At 44.2% G+C, this 26,261-nt stretch overlaps 1 protein-coding gene across 13 annotated transcripts; it reads left to right on the top strand.

The window, feature by feature from the left end:
* Positions 1-463: 463 nt before the first annotated feature.
* Positions 464-25,856, top strand: CARD19 (caspase recruitment domain family member 19). 13 transcript variants are annotated; one of them, XM_080606521.1, is made up of 7 exons: positions 470-625; positions 8,857-8,937; positions 10,238-10,380; positions 12,138-12,291; positions 16,917-16,976; positions 19,168-19,239; positions 20,893-25,856. In XM_080606521.1, the coding sequence occupies exons 2-7, from the start codon at positions 8,916-8,918 to the stop codon at positions 21,003-21,005; spliced, it is 564 nt and encodes a 187-aa protein (XP_080462647.1). In that variant the 5' UTR covers positions 470-625; positions 8,857-8,915; the 3' UTR covers positions 21,006-25,856. The 13 variants fall into 13 exon arrangements, 12 of the variants coding, with proteins under 12 accessions (XP_080462652.1, XP_080462654.1, XP_080462649.1 ...); XM_080606531.1 differs by lacking the exon at positions 470-625 and adding an exon at positions 3,610-4,287; XM_080606522.1 differs by lacking the exons at positions 470-625; positions 8,857-8,937 and adding exons at positions 4,604-4,737; positions 5,209-5,373.
* Positions 25,857-26,261: the final 405 nt, after the last annotated feature.

The following is a 26,261-nucleotide window of genomic DNA, read 5'->3' as shown; positions in this document are numbered from 1 at the left end:
ACTGTTTATTTATGCACCTATGTTAAGGGGAGGATGCTCAGTTGGCTTTATTTGCTTCCTGCCTTCACAGAATTTCAATGTTTAGGGGTTTTCAGAAAAACAAACAAACAAAAAACACATAATGGGTCGAGTATTTTACTCCTTTATATAATTTTTTTTTTTTTAAAAGGGATCAGATATCGAGCCGCGTGGTTTTGAACACGTATGTGAAGCTCTTTGTCACCCCACGTACAACCCCACAGCACCGTCTGTAGTGCTTCCGACGTGAGTTACGGCCGATATATGAGGGCTTATTCTACATGCCGACCTCTGCGGTGTGCCAGGAGCAAGGGGTGCTCCGTTTTTGTGCTGTCTGCACAACCTTTGCGTTCTGCCAACGCTGCCAACATTCCCAAGGACACAGTGGGTGGCTCCCTGCTGTCACAGCCGCCAGAAGCGAAACCTGCCCGGCCCCCCCCCCCCCCCCCCCCCCGAGGCTGGGCCACCGGGGAGCGAAGCTCTGTGGTGGAGCTTCCGCCCTGGCGTCTGGAGCCTGGAGGAAAAAAAAAAAAAAAAAAGAAAAAAACCACCACCACAAGCGGGGGGAGCAGCCCCACCGCCGCCCGGACCATGCTCTACAGGACATGTAAGTGAGGGGGGCTCAGGCAGTCCCAGCACGTCTCCTCCTCGAACGCAGGGTGAGACTAGGTTGAGACCCGGGTTTCGTTCGTCCCTGGAGGGCTCTGGTCCTGTTCAGCTGGGGGAAAGTGGGGAGTCACGTTGTGATTTAACAGTTAACGGATAGAATGAGGAAGCGCGGCATGCTGACGCCGCCATGGCAAGGGAAAGGCTTAGTAAATGAAGTAACTTGATAAATAAAGAAATCAGGCGGTGTGCAGGGGGAAGCAGCAATTGCGTTGGAGATCAGCTACCCAGGAAATGCATCTGCTGCCCTTGTACGAGCTGGGAAATGAAACTCGGTCAGGTTGCTTCAGCTGGCTGCTAGGCTGGGGGGGAAAGCCTGAGAGAAATCCCAGAGGTTGAGAAGCCAGACCAGCCCCGCGGTCCAGCTTGGCCGGCAGCAGGGAGAGAGGGCCTGGCCCAGGGCTGCTCTGCCTGTGAACATTTTGAAAATAAAGCACAATTTGCCTCACAGAGCACAAGGGTTTCATTTAGCCCTTTGTGCCCAGCTTGTCCCGGCTGCTGGTCCTGAAAGCTGTGCTCCATTTCTGGCTGTGCTCTTTGAATGTCATGGGCCTGGCTGTGGGAGGGGACTCGGTGGCCAGATCCTGCCAAGGCCAGGCCCCAGCACGGGTTGTGTGTGTGTGGGGGACATGGCCGTGTCCCCCTCCAGCACCTGTGTCCCCCACCAGCACCCTGCCGGCTGCCTCCCGTACCTGCCTTCGCGAAGCAACCTTCGTGGCAGTAAAGTTACAGAAGGCAGACGTGCCACGGGCATGAGGAGAAGCTTTTTTTAACCCTTGATGCTTGCATCATTATCTGAGCCTGCGGGACAAAAATATCTTCAGGCAATGTGTCAGTGTATGCTGCGGCACTCCTGAGCGGTTGCTTTGCACTTCCATTCCACAGCGCTCAGAAACACTGTCTGCTAAATATCATTTGTGTCAGAGGTTTCAGTCTGTGTCACAGTAAGGCTACCAGGTTTTCAGGTCTGTGGTTTAGTTGCTGGTAGTGACTCCAGGGTCATTTTTGAGAAGAGCACAAACTGCAGTGAACTCACAGCTGTATAACACAGTCATAAAAGCAAACTTTCAGCATGCCATATGCCACTGCTTCTCAGTGCTCAGCAACATCTATTGCTGTAATATTCTAATATACAGATGAAATTCTCTTAAAAATACGATGAGAGGAGCTATAAAAATGACAATTTCCTTTCCACAAGGTGCCTGTTTCTATTACTACAACAGGTTGCCACAAATGACTTTGATATGGGTATGATCAAGGTCTCTGTGTGCAATAATAATAAGTTAAAAACCTGTTTTCATGCTGTTCAGAAAATCTGGATTTCTGAGGGTGAACGGAATAAACTCAGGATGCTTATACTCTATTCATCTTCCCAAGGGCAGGCACCATAACCGTGTCACATTATTTTGTAATACTAAAACTATTCCAAGGAGGTGTTTTTTATTTTTATTTTTATTTTTATTTTATTTTTATTTTTATTTTTTTTCTCCTATATTATTACATTTTTTATAGATAAGGAAGCTGCTTCAATTTGCAGTATGGAGATATAGACCAAGACATTTTCAGGAGTACATGTGGGGTCTTGGGTATCTCATTTGTTAATTAAGGTGGTTATAACAGGCTGGCTTGCAAAAGCTCAGGGTTGCTGGGCTGGGGGATGTCCTGTGTTAGCCTCACGGAGACGAGGCTCGGAGGGTGCAGGTGTTGGATATGATGCTAGGTGAGACAAGGCTCAGGGGTGCGGGTGTTGGATGTAATGCTGGGTGAGACGAGGCTCAGGGGTGTGGGTGTTGGATGTGACGCCCGGTGGGAGCCTCTCCCCCGGAGTGCTCCACCAGGGTGGAAATGCCAACCTGGCAGGGAAGGCCAGGCGCTGAGAGCAAAGGCGAGAATACTGCAGAGCTCAGAGGTCTGGAGGAAGACTTGAGGACTGTGTCTGACCCTGCTGGGAACAGCCCGGTATCCATCCCCACGCAGCTTCTCAGGGCTGGTGCCGGGTATGGCCCTTCCTCCCGGACACCGCCAAGTGGCAGCACTCGCAAACTTCCAGCAAAGGCTCGGGTTTACTCCACCTCTGCCCCTCCATGGCCAGGCCTAGGCTTAGCTGAGCTGTCTCATGCAGGGATGTGCAGCCGGCTGTGAGGAAAGTCCTCCCCAGTTCCTTTCGCAGCCCCTGCCTGCCCTGTAGGTCTGTGCAGGCCTGGCGTCAGGCTTCAGCGCTGCAAGCTCGGTGGCAGAGCTGGGCCAAAACCTCACTGAAGGAGCTGCGATCTGAACCCGCAGAGGTCTCCAACGGGAAGAACCCAGCACTGTTACGGGCTCAGGGCTGACCCCTGCTCGCAGCCAGCACCGTGTGAGTGCAGCTCTCCTGACCCTGCCGCGGTCGCAGCTGGGATCTGCAGGCCCATGCACTGCACTGGCCTCGTTTTTATACTTCACCCAGCAAGTTAAAAGCTGCTGGTGACACACGCACCAAATACAGCTTCCAGTCAGTCTGGGAGTCATGTAATACTATGTATACGTATATAAACCCAGACTTTCCGTAGAGCATGCAGCCAAGCACTTCTGGAAGAGGCAAGGGACCAGCAGGCTGTGGACGAGCAATGCAGGAAAGATCTGGATTCTTCCTGGGTCCCATCTAAATGTTCAGATGTCTGCTCCCAAGACACTGCATCACCAAAAGCAAGGGCTGTATGTTTTATCATCTGTCTTCTAACTAATCCCAGTACACTGGTATAACTTCCTCACCCATTAGGCACGGACACACAACTTCTTATGGGCTAACCCTTCAGCTATTTTTGTTGTCTCTGTGGCCATCCACGCAAAGGTTTTGTTTCCAGTGCAAGGGTATGCTGTTGTGCTTGGGAACTTGCTGTGTAACAGAACCAAGTTGTTTTAGTGAAAAGTGTCTCCTTAAGTCGGTTCCTGAAGATGCCCGGGGCTGTGCGGGGCAGCAGTGTGTTAGCTGGGTGCCATGTTTTCAATGTGAGTCATAATTATAAATCATGCTGTATCTTTGCCATAGGAGACAACAAATTTTTCCGTTACAAAAATACCAGATTTCACAGTTAAAAAACAAAACAAAACAAAACAAAAAACAGTAGTAATATATTCCTTAATCACAATTCACAAACCTAAGGTTCAGCCTTGCTTCTCCGCAGCATTTATATCTGGGAATATCATTTTGCCTCCATACCTGCTGGGTAATTAAACGTTTATGAAATTTTATGCTGATGGGAGCTTTTAAAGTACACAGAGTTCCTTGCACTTCCTTCCTCGGAAGCAAACACACCCGAACTAATCAGATGCTTCGCTGCGAGTTTCTCTGCCACCGAGGGGAGCCGAGGGTCGCCTGGGACGGGGATAAGGGCCCCCGGGCTGGGCTCACCCCTCGCGGCTGCACCGCAGGAAGGCGGGCTGTCCTTGCACACGACTGTCACACGGCTGGTACACGGCTGTCACACACACACACAGAGGGCTGTCAGGGCCGCCCGGGGGCGGAACGGGGCGGGCGGCGCTGCCCGGCCCCGGGGCGGCCCCGCCGCGCTCGGCAGCAGCAGGAAGGGCCGGGCCGGGCCGGGCCGGGCCGGGCCGCTATGGCCGGTGAGGAACGGGAGGGAAGGGAAGGGGCTGGGGCTTCGGCCGGGCGGTGCACGGGGTGGGGGGCGCCGCCGTTCGTAGTGCAGCCCCGGGCCGGGCTGTACGGGGTCATACTGGGCTGTACTAGGCGCCCTGCGGCGGCACCCCGTTTTTCCCCTATATCTTTCCGTGCCGCCGTGCTTCTGGGGTGCGCGTTTGTTTACCTGCCGCCGCGCGTTCGTTCCCCGGCGCTGTCGGGTCCTAAAAACTTGAGATCCCAACACCGAGCCGTCCCCGGATTTAATTTAATTCCGTGAGCCATAACCAGCTCGTGAGTCACCAGGACGTGTACGGCTGCTAGGCAAGGGGCGGTCTGTGAGTGGCTGCGCTGCACAGGCTCGAGGCCTCGGGAAGTGTTCGCTGAACGCCGCCTAGCCTGAACGATGCTGCCTGTTGTCCGAGCTCCATTTTAAGGTTTTGCTCCAGCACTTAGAGGAGGGAGCTTGCACTCCAGTGCTTGCATGCATTCTGCAGGTTTTACTGAGGGATGCATGAGTTGTGCTGAGGGTTAGAGTCAGCAAATGCGATCAGGCGTGTATGTGGAGTTAAGCATATGTGTTTCTCCACCAAAAGCAGCGGGGCTGTAATGTATGTGGGCAAAAGAATTCCTCGGGGCAGGGTCACTTCCATACCAGATTTCACACTTGAGCAGGCCAGCTGCGCAGTGTGATGGCTGAAAGAAATCTGTCACTTACACCTGGTCCCAGTCTTCTGTTCAGTAAGACTGTGCCTCTGCACCTATAGGACAAGCTCTCCTGGTTACTTAAGAGCCCAATTACTTGATTTTTTATATGAAGGTTGAAGGAACACATAAAATAATGTCATGTTCAAGTATCAAGAGCGTTTTAACACTTCTTTGTTTTGTTTTATTTTCTATTTTTAAAGACGTTCAGATAAAGATAAGTTGTTGAAGTTGCTGTCAAAGGCACTTACCTTGTAGTAGCAGTGGTGGCCTTGTGTAAGTGAAGCTTGGGAGAGAGGCAAGCTGTCTTCCACCTCAATATCACCGCTTCCAGACCAGAGGAGCAGACTAGTCCCTCCTCATCACGGGTACATTTGGTAACCAGTGTGATTTAATAATCTGGGTCCACTTCTCTGCAGCCAGATTCCCTCTTAAATCCTCAGCATGCCTTTCTTAGGCTCTTGAAAGGGGAAAGCCAACAACTAAATTAGAGTAAAAACTAACATTTTGTTGAGAGAGATTTTTTCAGCTCTTTGCTGAGATGCTTTAACAGGGAGTTTGCACAGATATATGCAAATGATTGGACCCACGCCTTGAGGTTTTAATTGTCAGATTGCCTTTGTGAGGTTCATGAAAATGATTAAGTTTTACAGGAAGTTGCAACTCGTGTTTACATTACCTAGCAGATACCATTAAGTTTCTAGAACTGATGTTCACAAATTATGTGTTGTTATGAAGAACAGGAGAGATGTATTGGGGTTTTGCGTCTGTTGTATTTAAATTTTTCTGCTTTATCTTGTCTGTTTGCTTGGTAAATTGAAGGAGGCTTTAAATGGGAAACCAAACAGAAGACAGTACCATAATAAAGATATAGTGGTGTAAGAGACAGTATCGTGAGTCCTTATGTAAATATTGATGGAGGTGTTCATTAGAAATGCCTACCTGCCTGGCTTCAGGCAGCTGGCAGTGTTCAGTCTCCCTGGGCCCAGGTATGGATTAGAGCACAGTTAAGTGGCACATTGCCGTGAGGAATGACTGACCACTGGCATACAAATTTGGAATTCAGCTGTGGGTTTTTTGTTGTTCTTTTTTTTTGTTGTTGTTTCTTTTTTTTTTTTTTTTATGGTGTTAAACATAGGTGGCAATCCAAAATGCAAGTGGCATGGCCACTGGGCCATGTGGTTTTTATCTGAAAGGGCAGCAAATGTAGGTCATGAAAGAGAGTACACAAGGGGGATGGCAACAAAAATCCAGTTTGCTCCGTCCCATTTGTTGTTCCTTATGTAGAAAACAATGTGGAGTCTTCTAAGGAAAGAATAATTAAGCAGAATGAAAATTACAAAGCAGTTTTTGACAGTCACTACAACCTGATAGCAACATGTTTGTGTTGTCAGTGCCAGCAGCTAGCGACCCCATTTGGGGGGGGGGGGGGGGTGTTAAAATGTCTGTCCATGCCGTGGCACTATAGCTGTGGTCGAGTCCCCTGGTCTCACAGTTTTGCTGCTTTGGGCTTCTAGGCAAGCACCAGCCAATAATGAGATGGTCCTTGCAATGTTGGGGTGGCTTCTGCTTAAAAACAAAGTCACCTTAGCATAGAGATTTAAGCTTTTCTTTCCAATAGCTGTTGCCTCTTTGAGGCAGCGAGATAAAGGGTGGGTATGTGAAATGTCTCAGACCACCAGCTCCTAGATTCACAGAGCCTGAAAATGTGTTGGTAGTTTCACTGCAGGTGTGAAGCTAGCTGCTTTGGGCTTCTTTTATTTAAAAATGTAAGTGAAGGGTGCGTTCAGTACTGACAAGTGTTGGTGAGGCAGCTGTAGAGCATTGACATGTTGGGGCAGAAAATGGCGGGTCACTGGGCCTCTGCTCTACAGCCCCGGGCAGGCCCCAGCAGGGCCCAGCGGCCTGGGGACATCCTGCCACTGGTGTCTGCTGGTGGCACTGGTGGGGACAGGAGGTGGCTGGGACAGGAGGTGGCTGGGACAGGCCTGGGCACACTGGGCCACGGAGCAGCACGTGGGGTTTGGAATGCATGTGTGTGCTTTCCAGATACCCTTATCACCTCAGGGCAGGGTGCTGCGTCCCAGCCACTAGCATCGGTGGGGTTTTGGTGGTGTGGAATTTATTATTGTATTTAACTTAGCAGCTGGAGCACAGTTCTGCACTGGTGGGTGGCCTCCATGGGCATTTTCTCTTTCCTGGTCTACCAGGAGCATGAACACTGCCATTGCTCCTGTGGGCTGAGCAGAGAATTCTTGGGGTCCCAGGAAAGCTGGGGGGCTTCAGAAGAAGCAAGGGAGATGCTGGAGGTTACTTCTTGGTGTTGAACTGGTGGTGAGCTCGATAACATCTCTCCAAAACATTTTAAACCTTGCACCCAGTCCTACATCCTGAAGTGAGGTGGTTTGGAGGAGATGATGGTACAGGTGGGTGAAGCATCTTTGTGGGGCAAGAAGCAGGCCACTTCAGAGGTAACTCTTGAAAATTGAGCAGCCCATGGGACTGGAAAAACATCCTGCAGACACCTGAGCCAGACCTAGGGTTTGTCCTTGGCAGGCACAGATAGCAATGTCTGCTAAGAGGGTTGTCTCGCTCTTTCCTCGAGCGTTCTGTCTTAGACTGGAGGAAAATGGAGCCACTCCTGAAATCTCAGTGAGGCTTACGCTGTGTAATGTAATCTGCGGTGCACAAGTGTGCAGGTTTCAGATGGCAGCAAAAAGCCTTTGATAAGACTGATGATGGTTCAGTGAGTATGTATAAATGAAAAGCACTGTGAAGACATGGAGTGCACCTGAATGCTCAGAAAATGATCTCAGCTTAAATGTGATCATCAGCTGGTCACAATTAACTTCACTGGTGTAATTGCTTCTGATAGACTTCCTTGTGCTGCCTGCATGGTAATCGGTGATGATGAGGCAGCAATGGAGCATGTGGAAACCAGAGGAGATGACACTTCAGTGCTGCTTTTATTTTACTAACTAATATACATCCTGTTTGTTGGATCTTTGCCTTGCTTTTAGCACTTGTTGTCATTTGTTATTGAATGTCAAGGTGTTATTTGAAGTTTAATTGCTCTGCTAGCTTGTAAGCTGCTGGTTCAAAATGTGGTTTTGTAAGCGTGCAGAATGTACAGAGTTGTTTGTGACACTCAGAGTCACTTCAGATCATGTAACTGAGGCAGAGGAAGGAGGAGGAATCTGTCCCCACTGGGTGGCAGGGAGGAAGCAGGTGACATGGCACCTTGTTCCCCAAAACCTATTGACACGGACAGACAACTTGACGGTACCCTGCTGCCCTGGTTTGTGTTATCTCCCAGTCCTCCCTGAGCCTGTCGCGCATCCAGATGAGTGGATTTGAAGAGAAGTTTGATTTCAGTCCTTTTGTTGAACTTAGTGCAACAAAACAGATTTGCTCAGCAAATATGTCAGTGCACCGTGTTTCTAACAGCACACTGTAAGGCTGCCATGAAAGAGAGAAGTGGGAAGGCTAGGAATTAGAAACATATGAAAATAATGTGTTTGTAATAAAAAGTAAGAATGTAACTCCAGTTGTGTTTTGCCTGTGGAATGCCGCTCTGTGCAGTATCAATAGCTGTGTTTTTGTTTGAGCAGGAGTGGCGCTGGCAGCAGAGAAGTTGTTACTGCACAGTGATCACACTGGGAGGTTTTCCTGAGCTCTTTCCTGCAAATGCTGTTAGTACTATACAAACACAGGAAAAGGACAGTGTAATTAAAAAAAAAAAAAAAGACAACTTCTATGGAAGAGCAAGGGCTGTGCATAGGCACAGTGCATCATGCATTAGTTTTCTGGCTTTCTCCTTAATTTTTCTGTTTGTCTTCTCTAAATCACAGGGCACAGAGAAGTGATGGTGGTGTGTTTTCTGGTAGCCAAAATACCATAAAACCTGTGCATGTGCTTTAAGCAGGGGGAAGGTACTGTGCTTTTTTTTCCTTTTCTTTCCTTTTTTTTTTCTTCCTGTGCTGCTCGGGTGTGATGTGCTCAACTTTAGCGGTTTACATTGACCAGTGGACTTGGTAGAGCACACTTGTGCAGGTCAGACATGTTAACACTTCAAACATTGTCACGGATGTTCTGTTTCTAAATCTGATAAGGGCGCAGTAACCTGTGGAACCTGCCTGAACCTGTGTTTGTATTTTAGTAGGGGCAATACACACTAATAGCTATAGGGAAAGCTATGCTCTAAGAGGGAAACTCCTGCAAAATCCATTGGTGTCAAATTGGAAAAGGTGCCTAAAACAACAGCAAGTGTGGATTTGTGTATTTGCAGAGGTCTGGATTAATATAAAAAGGTGTTTTATTGGAATGAGTATTCGAGTGTACTGTCACAGTAAAAAAATAAAATAAAGTTACTGCTTTTTGAATTCTCTTTCTCCCCTCTCCTGGGTGAGGTGGAATGCAAGGATTCCTTCTTTAAAAAAATTCATGGCCCTTTAACAGAGATTTGCTCCTAATGTTCCAGTTTTGTTTCAGTCTGGGCAGTTTATGCTGGGCACATGGCTGGATTCTCCTGTTAGACAAAAGGCAGCACTAAACTCTTGGCGGGTTGGGTGACATTGGTGCCAAGTCATCTCAGCCCTGTTGTGACTGTCTGGGCGAGCTTCCCTGCTTCCCGTCCTGTACCGCCAGCCGCTGTCATCATCAGGTCTTAAGCAGCAGGCAAAGACCAGCACTGCTCTATGTATTGTTATCAGCTGCGTACGTCCTTTGAAGCCTATTTGGGCTGTCCTTTTACTGTGCTATGTAAGAGAGAACATCTATGAAACACATTTACGTAAAAGTTCTTTTAAGATGTTATTTTTAAACTCTGCAATCTGACTCTGTATTTATAAATGGCAGAAAATGTTCAGTAATTTAACAATATTAGGACTGGATGAATGCTCTCAATTTGATTAGATATCCGTCAGTGCTTGACATCCAAATAATTCAGAGCCTTCTCCCTTTGGAAAGAGAGGTCAGTACCAGTGAGCAGCCAGGGGGTCAGGCTTGTGTGATTTTAATGGACAGGTCTTTGAAAGCATGTGGCTGTGTTACATATCCCTAATAGACAGTTTGGCTTTCAAAAATTATGTGATGGTAATAATTCTATTTTACGCATTTAACCACTGTTAGGAAAGTGAAATGTACAGGACTTAAAAACAGTTTGCTTACTGTGATTTTGCTTACTGTGATATTACTTACTGTGTCTTGTTCTTTGTGTTATTTTATTCTTAGATCAGTCGTATTGTCAGCGGCTGCAACATGACATGTATTTTCTTACAAGCAATAGCCGACTGAATGAGCAAGTGGTTGATAAAATTATCCTTCAGCTTAACAGAGTCTACCCCCAAATTCTCACCAATACAGAAGCAGAAAAGGTAACTTAATGAATTTTACTATATCTCTGAATGTTGTATTGTTTTTCTGAGTGCTGTCTAGTGAGCCTTTCACACTAAAAAGCCCGCATTCTTCAGTATCTGCCTAGGCATTCTTTCTCATCTTAATTTGCACTCATATTAGCAGTTCTTTCTGTAGTATTTCAGCACTTCAGGGATTAGCAAATGTATCTTCACACAGTGAAGAGTTAAGAAAATTTCTGTGTTAAGAAAATTCTATCCCTATTTTTCTCAATATAATACCCTCTGTTTTCTGTTGATAGCAGCTCAAAGACTAGGTCTGGTACATGTGAGCTGAGTTGCTTCTTCACCTCATTGCTGTTTTCTCCCACCTATAATTGTGGGGGCTGAGAAATGGATGGAGTTAGTAACATCTTCAGGAGGTGTAGCTGTACGTGGAGGAAGGCCTCCTTCAGCTTTCCAAAACGGGTAGCTGTTTTTAGGGAGAAATATCTTTTAAACCTGTGTAGACTGAAAGGCAGTTAAAAGCTGCCCAGATCCTCATTGTAACAGCTTGTACTTGCCCTCTACTGATTGCATTGTCTGCACAAAGCTCAGAGTTTTGGCACATGAGTAGTTCTGCATTAAGAAAGCATAGATCTAATTCTTTCTCAGTCAAACTCTATGGGGATAAATAGTGATTTGGTGGTGGAGAACAGCGCTACGTCATCAGCTGAGCCAATCCAGCCACCAAGTTACGACAATCAGTGTCATGTGCACAATTAAAGATGGTCTCATTTCCTCAAGATCTTCAGAATAAATGCAAAAGGAATTTATGAAATGTTTTTTTGTTGATTTCTACACTTAGCAAATAATAACGAGCTACTTTCATATAGGTCCAGGCAAGTTTCTGTCAACTCTGAGTGTTTAGGAAGCTTACCATTCCTGATGTATCTATTTGACCTTGTGGAAATTTTGCCAGAATAAGGAGTGTTATATCAGATGCATTGTATTCCCGTCCCCCTAGAGAATGAATTGATCCTAACTACATGTACTGCAAATATTATCTACTGTACTGGTATGAAATCTAATGCTTTGCTGAGAGTGGCTTTGGACACTTTCCAAATAAGCTGAGATCAGTCTGATGTGTGTAAGGTACACATTTTCATTTTTCTTTGTAAGGTCTTCTAATATTCATCACATTTTAGAGTACAGAAAAAAGAGCTTTCTTCTGCAGCTGCTTGCCATTGTGCCTGAGTAATGAGAATTCAAAAATGCTGCACAGGGTATGCAGCAGTTCTGGAAGCAATGAGATGTGTAATCTTGGGATGATGAACACTCCAATATTGGGACTAATATAAGTAGTATAAAATACCTTTTTGGGTAATCACTGCTAGGTATCTAAGGGAAAACCTGAAAAGATAAAAATTTCTTATGGCATTTGTTGGTATTTCCTATTTGCTGTCAGAATCCAATTGTGGAGTGGCAAGTACATTAGTTTGAATACAGAGGAAACATCAAATGTGAAGTAGCTGTCACTTTACTGAGACGGGAAAAAAAAAGAGGGAAGGCAGAGACAATATGCTCTCCAACAAGCAGTGCTGTCCAGATGGAGCTCAGTGCCTTGAAGAGTCCCGAGCAATGCACATCCTTTTTAGGTTCCCATAATTTTCTGGCCCATTGTTTTATCAAATGTAACATGAGTTCAATATCTTTATTTCCTGGCATATTGTAAAGTGATATAAGATTGTTCTCTAGCTGTTGTAGTCTCTCCTCTGATGACTGCTTTTCTCTTACAGTTCAGGAATCCAAAGGCATCACTCCATACCAGGCTCTCGTATCTGATAAAGCACCTTCAAAAGAAAGGAGACAGACACTGTCAAGAATTTTACAGAGCTCTACAGATCAATGCTGAACAGCTGTATAATGACCTGCCAAGCAGGAAAATCTTGAGTAAGTTGATTTGTAGGTTGAATGAGTTGTGGATTTCCTTATCAATGTATTATGAAACCTCATTTCAGATGATCTGTTCAGATTATTTACATGTGTATATATATATATATATATATTAACGTAAGGATTCCGTCTGACTGGAATTTCAAAAAGCAGTAAGGGATTTTGACTGCATAGCTCTTCTTGTTGATGAGTTTGGGGTGTCAAAAAATAATTGATAGCCTTGAAATATGAGTGCGTGTGTTTGAAACATTTTAAGTGCTACATGTAAGACAGCAATATAACTCATATGAGGGACAATTTCTCTCTTTGTAACATTGGCTCTTCATGGCTTTTTTATTTCATCAGTGTTTACTCTTCTTTGCAACAAGTCAGAGTATTAGAATAAAAAAAACCTTCAATTTGTTAAGCTAAAAAACCCAGTGGCTAAGAAACTTGCATTTCCCTCAATCTGTAAATCACCCAGTTGTGTCTACTTCAAGATGAAGCAAACACTTTAAATCATGTTTCATCCATGTACCTTTGCAATGCTGAACTACGATATTAGTCACTTAGGGCTCATTTTATGCATCTGGCATGCCTGACTGATGTCCATAAAACTGCCCACCAAAAATACCTATATGTATACATGTACATACTCCAGAAGGACTGAAGCCCAAACTTCAGATTTGACTCTACACTGCAAAGAAGCTAAGTTCTTTAAGGAAAAGTATCAAGCCTGAATTACTGTATGTTGATTTTTCTTTTTTTCCCTGCCTAGTGAACTGGAGAAAAGAACAATATTCAAAATGGATGGGAAATATGTTTAGGCCTCCAGCATGCTGAAATGACTTGAGCAGCTTGAGGGAAAGCTCCTGCATATAGGTTAGTGAAGGTGCAAAGGGACTGCAGTTTAAGAGTTCCTTAAGAAATATCTAACAGTACTAATGCTTCACCAGTCAGTTGATTCCAGTTATAAAAACTCCACAGTTATCTGCCAGAGGAAGTTTTAGTAACGTGGGTCAAACACCATTTAGATTCAAACTGTTTCATCAAAAGTTCGTAGGTCTAAAGAAACAAAACACCAACAAATAAATCCACTCTTTCTCTTATTTCTGGAGTATGGCATGCAACTGGCAGAAAAAAAGCTTGCAAAGTTGTAATTACCTTTTAAGATACAGCATTGTCTAGCTTTGTTCAGCCTTCCTTTTTTGAAGGAAAAGGTTTGTGTCTGCCCAGCACAAATAGACAACGTCTGGAAGACTGCGCCACTTCACTGCCTGCACAGGAAGGCTGCAAAGTTCCCCCAACTCTCCAAATCCTACACCCAAACCCCCTTGAACAGGCCCATCCCTGCCTCAGAATCTCAGCTGAACATGAATCTCTACTGATTCAGCCTTGCAGCAGATCTAAGGCAGTGCTTTTGATCTGCTATTCACCGTGCAGCTGCCATGCCCTTTCAGAGAACAGGCTCTTGAATCAAATAGTCTTGGATCTATCACTTTTATCTGAGGTAGAGGTGAAGGGCGACAGGTTTTCCTGCCAGGCTGACTAGAAGGCAGCAGACAGCCTTTAGTAATTAAGAGCAACTTAAGAAGTCTTAGTGTAGTCACTAAGAATATAATTTCAAGCATGTATTGATGTTTTAAGAATTTAAACTGTTAGCGTTCAATAGCTCTTATTTCTACAAGCCCTTTCTGAACATGGCTCTTACCTTATCTGTACACGTTAGCTGAGGTCTGACTACATCCCCTATAGATGGTCTCAATTCAGCTAGGTACTAGAAATTGCACAGCTGTGCACAGGTTCATCGGTACCCATAAAACTCACATCGGTAGGTGTGCAGATGTTGAGCAGACGGCCCCTCACACTGTGTTGTGCTGTTGTCACACCTGGACAGACTAGCAGAGAGGAAACTTGCATGGGGCCTCTGAGCAACTTTTTGACTGTTAGCTAGAGCATGAACATGCTCATCCCTGTCCCTTGGTTAATTCAGAGAGCTTTATTCGAGGAGCCATGCGAGTAGGCAGGGTGAGGGCCTTCTCATGTTCAGACAGCACATAAGTACATGTGCTAGGGCTGCCTCAAAGCAAAAATAGATGTTCATGGTTCTCCCAAGCTGTTTATCTGCAGTTGCGTTATGTAGAGGGACTCCCAGTAACAGTCGTAAGTCATTAATACTCTGTGTCTTGGTACAATCTTATGTCACCAGCCTCAGAGCGATGATAACAATTCAAATAACTGAGTTAAAACAGTACTACATGGTGAGATTGTGCAATTTCCTTGTATTGACCCAAGGAGGAAGTAAGGTGATGAGAGTGTTTGCATTAATGTGTTTGCTGCTTCTTACGAGTTCTGTAACTAAAACAAATGTCTGCATTCTGGATTGAATGGCTGATAAACATTTGTGCAGTATATTGAACTAAAGCCACAAATGATTTAATTCTTCATAAAAAGCTACTTTTTCAGTATAAGCTATTATTTCTCATTTCTGTGAACGTGAATCATTTTGAATATTACAGGCATTATCCTTCAGACCTCCAACATGTACAACTTTTATGTTACTCATAGCAGTAGTCAGAAACTTATTCTACAAAGGAGAACCTTTCAAAGATTTCTCTTTCATTGCAAAAGCAACTTCAGTATTTGTGCTAGAACAAGATTCCTTTTCTTTGCCCCAAGTATAATATTGCAAATGAAATGTGTAGCAATGTCTCCTAATTCCCACTAGAGGGTGGAGAAGGCACACAACATGGACAAAGCTGTTGAAGCCAAACAGGATTTCCATGTGAGTCAGAAAATGGTTTTATTTCTCTCAAAGCTGACATGGATTAGAAAGATAAAGGATCAGCTCAGTTCTATGCAATGATAGCTTGGCAAAAGTTCAGGGTTGGCTGTGCTCTCCTGTGAAGTGCGGGGATTTCTTTACTAGAGTATCTAGAGAGGATATCCCTCAAAACAGGCAGGCTACGTAAGAGTGTCATCGATGCAGAGCGCACCATGGAGGCTCTGCAGCAATCCTTTCTCCCTCGGTGTGACTCAAGCTCTGCAGCAAAGTGGTTCAGATGTTTCTGTTCTGCTTGAGTGCCGTGCTGTCACCCCCCCGAGAGGGATGTTTGTAACGTGGGTTATGGGCATTTGCTGTCTGACTGAGGGCAGGTGTACAGGGCAGCTTTCCAGGACACCTCACATAGCACCAAATTGTTGTGCAGAACATCAGCTTAAACCATTCTCAAATTCTGTCCTATCGACCATCAAATTTGAAACTCTGACTTTGTGCTTTTTTTAAAATAAAACAAAACAAAACAAAAACCCTCTCTTGTCTACCAAGAAGTTTAGATGAAAAACTTGTTTTGAAGATTCATGAAGTATTAAAGGAAAGTCCCTCCTCTGCCACTTAAGGTGACAGCAGCATTCCCTTGTGATGCCCACACCTTCAGTGGGCAGTGCTATCTCCACATCCATATGGTGAAGGTGCCTCTAAAGAAACATCCCCCCCCCCCAAAAAAAAAGCAGCTGCAGATCTCTCTGCCCAAAACAGAGGTGGAGGCTCTACTTCACCTCGTCTGTGTGCATGAACATGCAAGAAATGGGAAGAGAATCAGTCTGGACCTGTTCTAGTGAAACAAAGGTGCTGCTTAGATATTTTACTCCACAGCTGCTTTCTTAGTGTCCTCTCACCCATCCTGTTATGCTTTCAGACCATGTTTTTAGGAGAGCCTAAATGCCTATTCTTTCTCAAGCCCTTCCAAAAGCTGTTCTGTGGTTATCCCTGTATCTTATATGTGCAGAGAGCTAACTTGGAGTAAACCTGCATGGGATGTCTCTAAATAAAGGAAAAAAATAACAACACCACAACTTTCTTGTATTGCAGAAAAATAGTTTTATAGCTGCTAACTCTTGAAAATCTTGTGTTAAGGTCAACGTCCTTTTCTACTTGATTTTGCAAAAAAAATGCTACCTAGAGGCAAAAATTATTTGTGCCAGATGTTAGCTCATAGCACCTACAGATTTCAAAAGAAGCTGTACAAATATTTAGCTGAAAGCAGAATTTGGATAAATAATCTGTGCCAAGCAGTTTGTTCTGATTGATTCATCTGCCAGATATAATCAAGCATGGAGATTTAGTCAAGAACAGAACAGAAAGGATAGTACTACATTAAATCAGAAGGTTGTTTTCAGATTAGCACATACGTTGGCTCACAAATATTTTGTATTTAGCACAATGAAAGTTTCTGGCATTATGGAAGGATTAGCTCCGGCTTTTCTCACTTGCGAAACAATTTGAGTGCTCTAAAGTACTCGTGTGCCAGTGGTTGTCGGTAGTTGTCCCTCATGTCTGAATGCCAGCACTGCTATGTGTGATGTTACTTATGTGGTTAGAGCCTAACCAGATCAGAGGTGTTGCTGCAACCATTTATAGCTATTTATAGTGCATTCGAATGATGGTGTGACTCTGTCTTTTGATCAAAATATATCCAGGTTTAACTGTAACAACGATTTATTTTGGGAGGAGCTAATATTTCATGTCAAAAATTGATATTTTTCTGAAATGTGGTATTTCGCAGAATTTTGCATGTGCTGATTATGTTTGTGTGTTTGCTTGAGCTGAGTACTAACTTGTGATGTGTTGCTTTTATTTCTAGAAACCACAGATTCCACAGAGATAGACACTGACATGGAGAAATGTATGCTAAATGACAGGGGTAAATAAACGCATACAGTGTCACTTTATGGAATGGCTTTTCAGATTATGATGCAATTTATTTTATCATGTAACTTGCATTTCATGTAACAAATTGTTTGTTTTATGATACCTTTACTGTCACCGTTTAAGTGGAATTAATGGAGGAAAGCATACTGAGCTGCTGTTGAGGAAACCAGTGCCAGGAAATTCAAGAGACTGTAGAGTTTAATCAATATTCACAATGGTATTTTACTTGCTTTGTTTTAGCTAAACTCTTCATTTCCTATGATTTGTTCAGGGCTTGAATAGGAAGGGCTATTCAGCTGCTGCTGCTGTGACTTTGCGCAAGGCCATCAATTTTTCTGTATAGCTTTCAAATTTTTTGATTTTTTAAAGCTTTCAATTTAAGTGCAAATCATTTAACAACAAAGACAGGAAAATAAGCAAGGATGAACGTAAATATATTTTCCTTAGGGAAACATGTTTTTTTTTTCCTCTTGCTTTTTTTAATGTCCAGATTACAGAGAGGCATATATTTTTTATTCACTGAAAAATATTTTGAAAATAAATTGAAGAGCTGAAGAAACTAAAAGAAAGATGAAGAATGTTTTGAAATTCGTAATGAACTCATATCATTTAAGTTTTAGTTGATGTTTTATATAGAAATTTGCATTCAATTATGGGATACTAAAAGCACCTTATATGAAATGTGCTTTTTTGGCATTTTCCCTCCTAAGAGAAGACTGAAACGAAGGGCAGAAACACAGTGTAGCTCAACGTATATTTTTGTGTCACTTCTTTGAATATTTAACCAAGTTGCCGTTCAGGTTTTTGTTCACACTGCTATTGCTGATTGCAGCATAACAGGAAGATCAGACAAGGTTCTCAGAAATAAGAAAATGAAATAATTTGTTCTTTCTCATGCTGATGAAAGAGCCACCATCGGACTGGAGGTTGTTCAGCTGCTAGTGACCCTCTTAGGGAGGTTACATCTGAAAGAGCAACCAAGTTGTTGCTCCGCTGCTGTTTCTTTAATGTCCACATCCATGTGATTGGCTCCACTGATTTGTTAGTCTGGCGTACGTTTTTCCTTAAACTGACAGGTGCAGTTTAATTCATAGTGAAGTCATAAATATAAATAGAATATTAGATGCTAAAGAAGCTGATATAAATCTTTGTGAGGCTTTTGTATATGGATAAGTATGAATTAGAAAGGTTTTATTGAACATCAGCATTAAGCTGCATGTAATTCCAGGCAGGCACATTAAAGCAGTGTTTCCAGTGAGGGGTTTGAGGTATGCGTGTGGCTCTGCATTTCAGAATTGTAAACAGGAACAAGAATATTTGCTTTTGTTATGAAAGCATAATTTGTGAACACCTGTATATGTAATTATATGCAGTCCCTTCCTGCTCCATTTTATATGAATGTGTGCATAGATGCTATTAAAATAAGTGAGACATATAGCTACAGGAATAAAGTAAGTCCTGTGTACTAGTTGCAATCAAGGAAACTGAACTGATGGCTGGCACTGAATGGGCTTCTGGCATTGGTTCTGTTTTCCTTCTTTGGCATTAGTTATTTTTATGGGGCCTGATCCTGCATGCTTTTTACAAAAAGATGACTTTGCGTGATTGAAGCCAGTGGAACTTGAGCATGCTGCCTCCACAGCAGGATTCAGGGACAGTAGCAATTTCCTTAGGGAAAAAGGAGATAGGCACAAGGCAAAAAAGGGGATAAAGCAAAACCCTAAAGCCCTACTTGTGAGGGACTGCAGTCTCATGTGATGTATTTTCTCAGTACTCTTACCCCATGGGCAGTACATTGACCCAGTGGAGTAAAAAACCTACATTATGTGGGTGAGGTCCCAGTAATCTGGTTAGCATTGTGTTGTAGTGTTTAAAGGTGTTTTTGCTCAAAGTTTCATACTAAGAAAACATCTAAGGAAGCTCTCGCTTCAGTTTAGTAGAATACAGTTAGGTGAACATAAGCGAACAGTGAATGGTGTCAAAGCAACTAGAAGAAATTAATTATGGTGTAGTAGATGTACTTCATAGTATGTTAGGTACAGCACATACATAATGGTGAATGTGCTAGCTTCATTTGAATACACTTAGTTATGCATATTAAAAGCAACTGATGATTTAGGAACTGAGATAAACTTCCACTGCTCTGCTCTGTCCTAATGGGTTCCCTATTTCGTTTTCTCTAGGTCCGGTGTTTTTCCTCGCTTGTTTTAGTGTGGCTGCAGGATTTGCATTGTTCTGGTATTGCTCTCACTCAGGTAATGTACCCTGGTGTTTTTTCTCTCTTTTGCCTTACTTCAGCGTGTGACTGGGGAGAGCGGTGTGCTTCTTGATCTAACATGGCTTACTTAATAGAGCGGGTCAAGGTGTCATCATTCATTAATGAGGTTAGGATACAAATTGCACTTCAGACATGCCGAGGTATAAATAATGGATAGTTTGCCTACAGAAGATGCCACAAATAGGGGCTCTTTTTAAAGGCAGTAGCCATGTGAGCTCCTGTTGCTATAGCAATGGGTCATGATTCCCAGCAGCCATGAGGCAGAGGCAGGAAAGCATCCCCAAACCTCCTGGCTCCCACACCTTCTGGAGCTGTTGAAGCACAAGCGGTTCCAGGGCTGCGGGTCTCAGCTCAATTGCTGGGCCTGAACAGCTACAGCATTACCTCTGTTGCTGGCAGTGCAGGGCAGGTACCTGCTCGGCTTCCCAGCCCTGCCTCTGCTCTCCCAGCGGAGAGGGTGCTGTGAGGGTGGCGACCCGTAGCAGGAAGGGCACTGGCGTGTCCCCGTGGGTCAGCTGCAGGGAACCAGCGAGTCAGCACCAGCAGGAGTGGGCAGCTGGCTCAGCAAGATCGCTTCCTCTTGGCCTTCACGCGCTGCGGGAAGTGCCATCTCTACAGGGTAGGTGGGGAGCAGAGCCCAAACTTCATTTTGGATTAGTGCCTTCTGGTCCTTATACCCTGGTCACAGCAGTCATATTTGGGCATTGTCATTTTCCCTTTTTTTTTTTTTTTTTCTGGAGCTGTGGGCTGCTGTCCCTGATCTGTAGCACAGGCTCTTGGATGTTTTGGGTGCTGTCTGGGCTGTTACACTTCGCTCCCAGATCAGTCCCTTGGGTGGGCTTTCCACAGAGTCGGGGTTTAAGATTGACAGGGAACCATTAGACCTTTGAGGTTAACTCTTGTGCTTCCTTAGCTGCCATCACCTTCCTTCATCGGGTTCAGTCACCAGCATTTAACAGATGCATTTTCAGAAAAGCATTCATGGACCAGTCAAAAAAACCCAAACAGGATCCATCACGTCCCTTGATCCCAGTTAATTGTCCATAGTATTAGAAGTGTATATCTTACAAACTTGTTTTCAGCTCCCGCTAAAAATGTATTATGCCTTTCTCTACCAGATTAGAGCCCTTAATCCCATGTTTCTGTGCCAATTGACACTTCATGTTGTCTCCCTGTGGAGGTGCTGGTGCCTCGATGACTTGAGTGAATCTGTAAAATAAGCAGCTCAAGCTCTCCAAGTCTTCTGTTCCAAGGCTCTTTTATCCAGTTTTTGTTACTCTTTTGTGTATCTGTGCAGTGTCTCAATGCCCCCTGTGTAACTGGACCACCAGACCTGGATGTGACATTCCACGCTCACACCACTCTCACATCCAAGGCCATGCTCAAGTGCAAAACTGCCTCCTTACCTAGCTCAGTAACCTCCTGTTTGTGTGTCTGGGACTGCAGCAGTCCTCACATTCGTCATTATCCTGTCTTGGCTGTTGAGGCATACAGTATTGAAGGAAACAGGCTTTCCTCTAGGGTAATTTTCGTATTGATTTTTATTTTTCCTAGATGCTGCTCACTAGCTAGAATGAAATTTAACCGTGTTCATGTTCTCTCTTTCCTCCCATCTTCATTTCTGTTTTAGATACGAAAGTCATAGGAAGAGCCAGGAGGATCTTGGGCTTTTCTCCTATTATCATAGGAAGACATGTTAGAAATATTTGTATGTTGTATTTGGAAGACATATCAAGAAATTAAGGAAAAGCTGCCTCTTCACTTAGACATCTGTACAGTGTATCTGCCAAGGGAAGACAACGGTGCATGAATATTAATGTACTATACTCTCATACCAAAGATTTTATTAACTAGCTTCATCAATAATTGTGTTGCCTCAAGATGTATTCAGAATTTCAGCTATATATGTCCTTCCTTATGGGAATGGACCATTTATTTTTGTAAATGCTTATTTTAAAATATTTATCATTTGGATAAAAGTATTTTTAATACAAGCTATAAAATTATATCCTAACTGATCATGGGTCTTAAGCCATGTTTTGCATATATGTATTTTGTACTGGAATGAAGGAACATAACTGTTTAAGGAATGCTAGACTGTCTTTTATGATAATTAATTTAAGAAAAGCACTTAAAAACACACCACACACACTCAAAGCCTTACTAAGAAATGGATTTCCATCTCCAGATTGTCTGTTTTGTCTAGATCCTTTATCCTTACTACCTGAGCTCAGGTGGGCACTGGTACCTACAGAGCTTTTCAGTGCCAGTTACCTGTGTGTATGCCTAGTCCTTGCCATGTTTTCTAATCCTCTTTGTGCCTCACCACACCTGCCTTGTTTGTGCTCATGTTGAGCTGTTCGTCATGGTTTGAATGCACTGGAACTCCTGCAGGCTAGTGCCCAGCCCGTGGAGGGTCCTGGGGATTTGAATGTCTGATCTGAAGCACTTGAAACTACCAAGAAGATTTTTTAGAGTTAGCTTTGTCTTTACCAGTGAGGTGTTTTGGGGACTGTACATCCAAGAAACTGGAGTAATCCACAGTATTTTGCAGGGAGTTAGTATTGTGACTTTTTTAATGGCCAAAAATATGTATATGTACTTGAAGAGCCTGAGATTGTTCATAATGTTATTTGATGATATGTTTTTCATCTAGAAGTTGAAACCTGAAAAACCTGCAAAAAACATTTTCAACATACAAACAGAGTAAAACGAAAATTCTTGAGGGAGGTTCAGGGAGTCAGGGCTGCAAATGAAGTATCTGGGTTTTCTTAGCTTTGGGAACCTAACCAAGCTCCTGCCTAGCTCAGTACAAATGGTTGTGGGAAGTGACATTATCAGTGGGTAGTTCTTCAATGGCCTGTTCAAGAACGAGGAACCTGGGGTGACTGTTTCCCTGTACTTGGTGAGAAAGATGTTTTGTGGCTCCTCTTTCACTGGAATGCAACTTGCAAATCAAATTGAAAGCCATTAGAATTTCGCATGGGGATCCTTCAGTGCATGGTAACTTGTGATGTTGCTGCAACTTATTCAGGTGACTGAGCTTTTGGAGAAATGAAGTCATTTGAAGTGGATTTCTCAAAACATCCAGACCAAAGATTGTCTTCCAGCTTTAAACTTTATGCTATAAAAATGCCATCATTTTCTCCAGAGCAAATTATCTTGCAGTAACTGTATTTCTTTCCAGCACAACACTCACTAGATATTGTAGCAGGGGTGTACTCCAGAGGAGGAATTGGGTACAGGGCCAAATTTCTAAATAAAAGACCCATGGAGTATTTTCAGGAAGTGTGAAAGAGTGATGAAAAAGGGCTCAAAGCCTCCCAGTTTTTACTGTTGTGACAGAATGTTTTAACCTACTGCTTTGCAGTGACTGAGGCAAGAGCCAACCTCAAGTAAAAGTAGCCACAGTCTGCAGCAGGCAAAATCTTGACAGTGCATCCTGACAGTCATCACTGCCATGACTGCAGCTCACCTGAAACACCCAAGTGAAATGAAATGAGCTGCAGCCTGGTTGTGGTACTGCTGCAAGCACGCTGTAAGTCAGCACCAGCTACCTGGCTAAGCATTCCTTCTGACCCTCTGGGGACAGGTGAGCCAAGCTGAGCTCTTGGCTGCGGGGTTTCTGCTGCTGCTGGCACCTGAAGCAGCTGCTCTTGAGCTGGCCTGGCTATTTTTACACAGCTGCAGCCACTCCTTTGCAGAGCTGGCGTTTCAGTAACAGCTCCCCTGGGGTAACTGTGCGGCTCTCAGCAGAGCAGTGGTTTGTGTAGACAGACATACCCTGAGATCAGCAGCGGGCCACGGGATATTATAAACACTTAATAGCCTGATTGGTGCAGTGTAAAATCTGAAATGATACAAATACTAGGCAAACAAAATAACACCCAGCAGAGCAGTTTATTTAGACTTCTTTTCCCCTGCCTCCATCCCACCATCTCTTGTGTCTGCTCAATCTAATCTCCATGGGGAATCTTATCAGGGAGAGAACTGTGACAGAGCTGAGAGCGTTTCCTATAGCGTTGCTGAACAGCTTTGCTTTGGGCACGCCGCGAGGCTCTGCTGCCCGTGTTGCGCCACAAGCTGCTGCTGTGCTGCCTTCCATCTTGGGAAAGGCTTTATTAAGTTCTGTTGTTTTCACTGTGCCTTGCCTTTTGTTAAAAGTGACAACAGGTGGATTTTCTCCAGCAAACTATCTCTGGTTTATAGCACTTGGAATGAATTGTTACTCTCCCCACTCCTGCTTAAATCCTATATCAACCCCTTTTTAAGGGACTAGAAAAAATACTTCTGACCTCCAAGGAGGTTTTAAATCCTTGCCTTGAAGCCAACTTTGAAACCTCATTAGAAGAGTATTCCATTTTACATGAAAAACGTTATTCAAAATAATGTCAACAGTCACACCTCATTTTAAAGCAAAACTAGAGGTCTCATTGCTGCTAGGCAGATTCCTTCTGCTTAGGTCATTCACCACGTTACCCTTTGAATAAGAGGTTGTAAATTGTTGTGAGCTGTTACTGAAACGTGCAGAAGCTGTCAGTGCCTTGCTTAACCTGAAGGTGAGACCCTGTTGTACTTGCTGGTTCGAGGACGCCCAGCAGTGCCAGGAGCCATCCCAAATCCACACTGCCCCAGGAGCACAGCAGCTGCGCAGCAGCACATGGTCCTCCCAGTTAATTATACCAAGGGGCTTTCTTGAGCCTCTAAAACCATAGGGAGTAGGAAGGCTTACTGAAGGCTCTGGCTGTATTTCTTTCCGAGGTTGCTTGAGATGAAGATGCCTCTCAGGAAAAAAATTCCAGGACAAGCTATCCCCAGGGCTAGGGCTGGGAGGAGGGAGGAAAAACAAGCTCAGATTCATCCCATTGTTGTTGGTGACAGGACCTGACAGCAAAGAATGGAAAATAATCTGTTCCTTTATCAGCGCTAGTTTTTAATTTAAAAAGTGAGGGTAGCTATAAAGCTGTCGTGTGCAGAGGTTTGTGCAATATGCAGTCTCCAGAGAAAGCAATGACTCCTTTCCTTCCCTTTCCCTGCACTGTCATAGTCCTTAAAAAGGCTTAAAGATGTCGGGCAGAACTTCAGTGGGTGTTTTGTATTCTCTGGGGTAGAACAGAGCATTGCAGGCGAGCCTGTTGGGAGACATTCTTTTTCTCTGAAAATTTTTCTTTCAGGAACAAATGCCAAGGTTTAACACACTTCTCCACAAATGTGTCTGTGCAGCAAATGCAGACAGATGAAGTGATAATTCTGTATTTGGTTCCTGGAGGAAGCACGTATATACCTGCTTGGGAGTCAGGTCCTTCTAGGCAGGCAGTGTTATTTACTTCAAAATAAATTCGGTAGGGTTCTGGATGAGCCTGCCAGCTGCAAATTTTCAGCTTCCCTGTCAAGTTGAGAACAGCTTGGCGTTTATGGCTGAAGATGCGCTGGTGTTGAGGAACACACCTAGCTGCCTGTGCAGGGAACTTGTCCTGGCTGTGTGCAATTCAGTAGGTGGCTGCGCGTGCAGAGGCTGGAGGCCATTCTTGTCAACACCGTGATAAACATACACTAGACATAGAGGAGCTAATAAAAAGCAGCCATATTTTTCACTTACCCTGTCTCACCTTGTGCTACTCTGGTTGGAGCAGAAAAATGTTTGCATTAGCAGCATCAAGGGCTAAGGAGCCAAGCAGCTATGAAGTCAGCGATCCTCATCTGGAGGGCTGAACATAGCACTCAGGAAAGCGATGGTCAAGGCGAACTGTGGCCACCGATGTGTGGGAGCATGCAGGATATCAAGCAGCACCAGCACATGCTCTGCTGTGCGGCCCTGCCTCCTGCAAGGCTGATACCTAGCCAAAAGTCATCATCCTTCCCTGCTTTTTCACATGAAGGGGCTTTCTGATTAAGTAAGTAAAAGTAAAGCTGAACTCTGATTGTCCTGTATATAGTGCCTGGGGTCCCTAGGTTCCAGCAGGAGAGCTAGGCGGTGTTGCAGCCCCCGAGCAGCGAGCAGACTGCTGGCCCCAGCCCCCTGAATGGCTGCAGCAGGCTGGCTGGGCCGCCTGCTTCCGAAGGGCTGGGAAGCAAAGTGACAGATCATACTGTGAATTTGCACAACTCCATTTAAAGACAGCCTGCTATTTAAAGTACTTCAGTGGAGGATGGTGTGCCTGCAAGTGAGAGCTATAATGAAGTGATGATTCACTCCGGGGCATGCAGGGCTACTTGATAGCTGCTGCCTGCAGTGTTCAAAGCTGCTGAGGCAAAGTTACCTTTCTTCCTTCTTTCATTTGTGATTTTTTTTTCTCATACTGTAATAAATTAAAAACATTAAAACATTTGGTCAATGACTGCCGTTGTGGATGCTTTTCACTGCTGTTCTGCATACACAAACGTTAGCCCAGAAAAATGCCTTGCCTTAACTGTGTAATCAGTGTTGCTGTTACACAAAGTAATGAAAACAGTTTGCTGCACTTCACAGGGTCTGTCTTTGTAATCATTTATCCTCACATATGTCTTCTTTAATTCTATACAAAATAATGGCATTTTTTTGTAATGGGATGAAGCTGGTAATTAAATTGTAATAAAATCTGTACTGAGAGAAAAGTGCTGCTGTGTATGGTGTGTGATACTCTTTGCTCCCCTCTCAGAAGTGCTCCTTGACACCTTGCCCTCATGGCAGCTGTCTGCCGAATCCTGCTCTCTGATGGTTAATATTTGCTCTTGGCCATTTGCGGCAAGATTTTTAATGTTACCAGCTGGTTTCAAAGTTCTTTGTCTAACCTGCTGTGCGATCTGAAATCAAACTTGATACATGTCCAAAACCTGGTGTCTCTTGGTGAGGACCTGGCTTGGTGTCATTTGGACAGCCCCATGAATCCTCCTCACCCACAGGGGCCTGTGTGGGGCCTACAGCCGCTCTGCAGAAAGTGACTCAGACACACACTGAATGTGAGGGTTGTCTTCACCCCACAAAAAGGGACTTGAGGTGGCATGAACATGCACACTGAT

The sequence above is a fragment of the Anser brachyrhynchus genome (genome assembly GCF_964034855.1).
Source record: "Anser brachyrhynchus genome assembly, chromosome: 10".
In the NCBI taxonomy this organism is placed as follows: domain Eukaryota; kingdom Metazoa; phylum Chordata; class Aves; order Anseriformes; family Anatidae; genus Anser; species Anser brachyrhynchus.
Note: the sequence above shows the minus strand (reverse complement) of the source record. Positions and strands in the feature narration are given on the sequence as shown.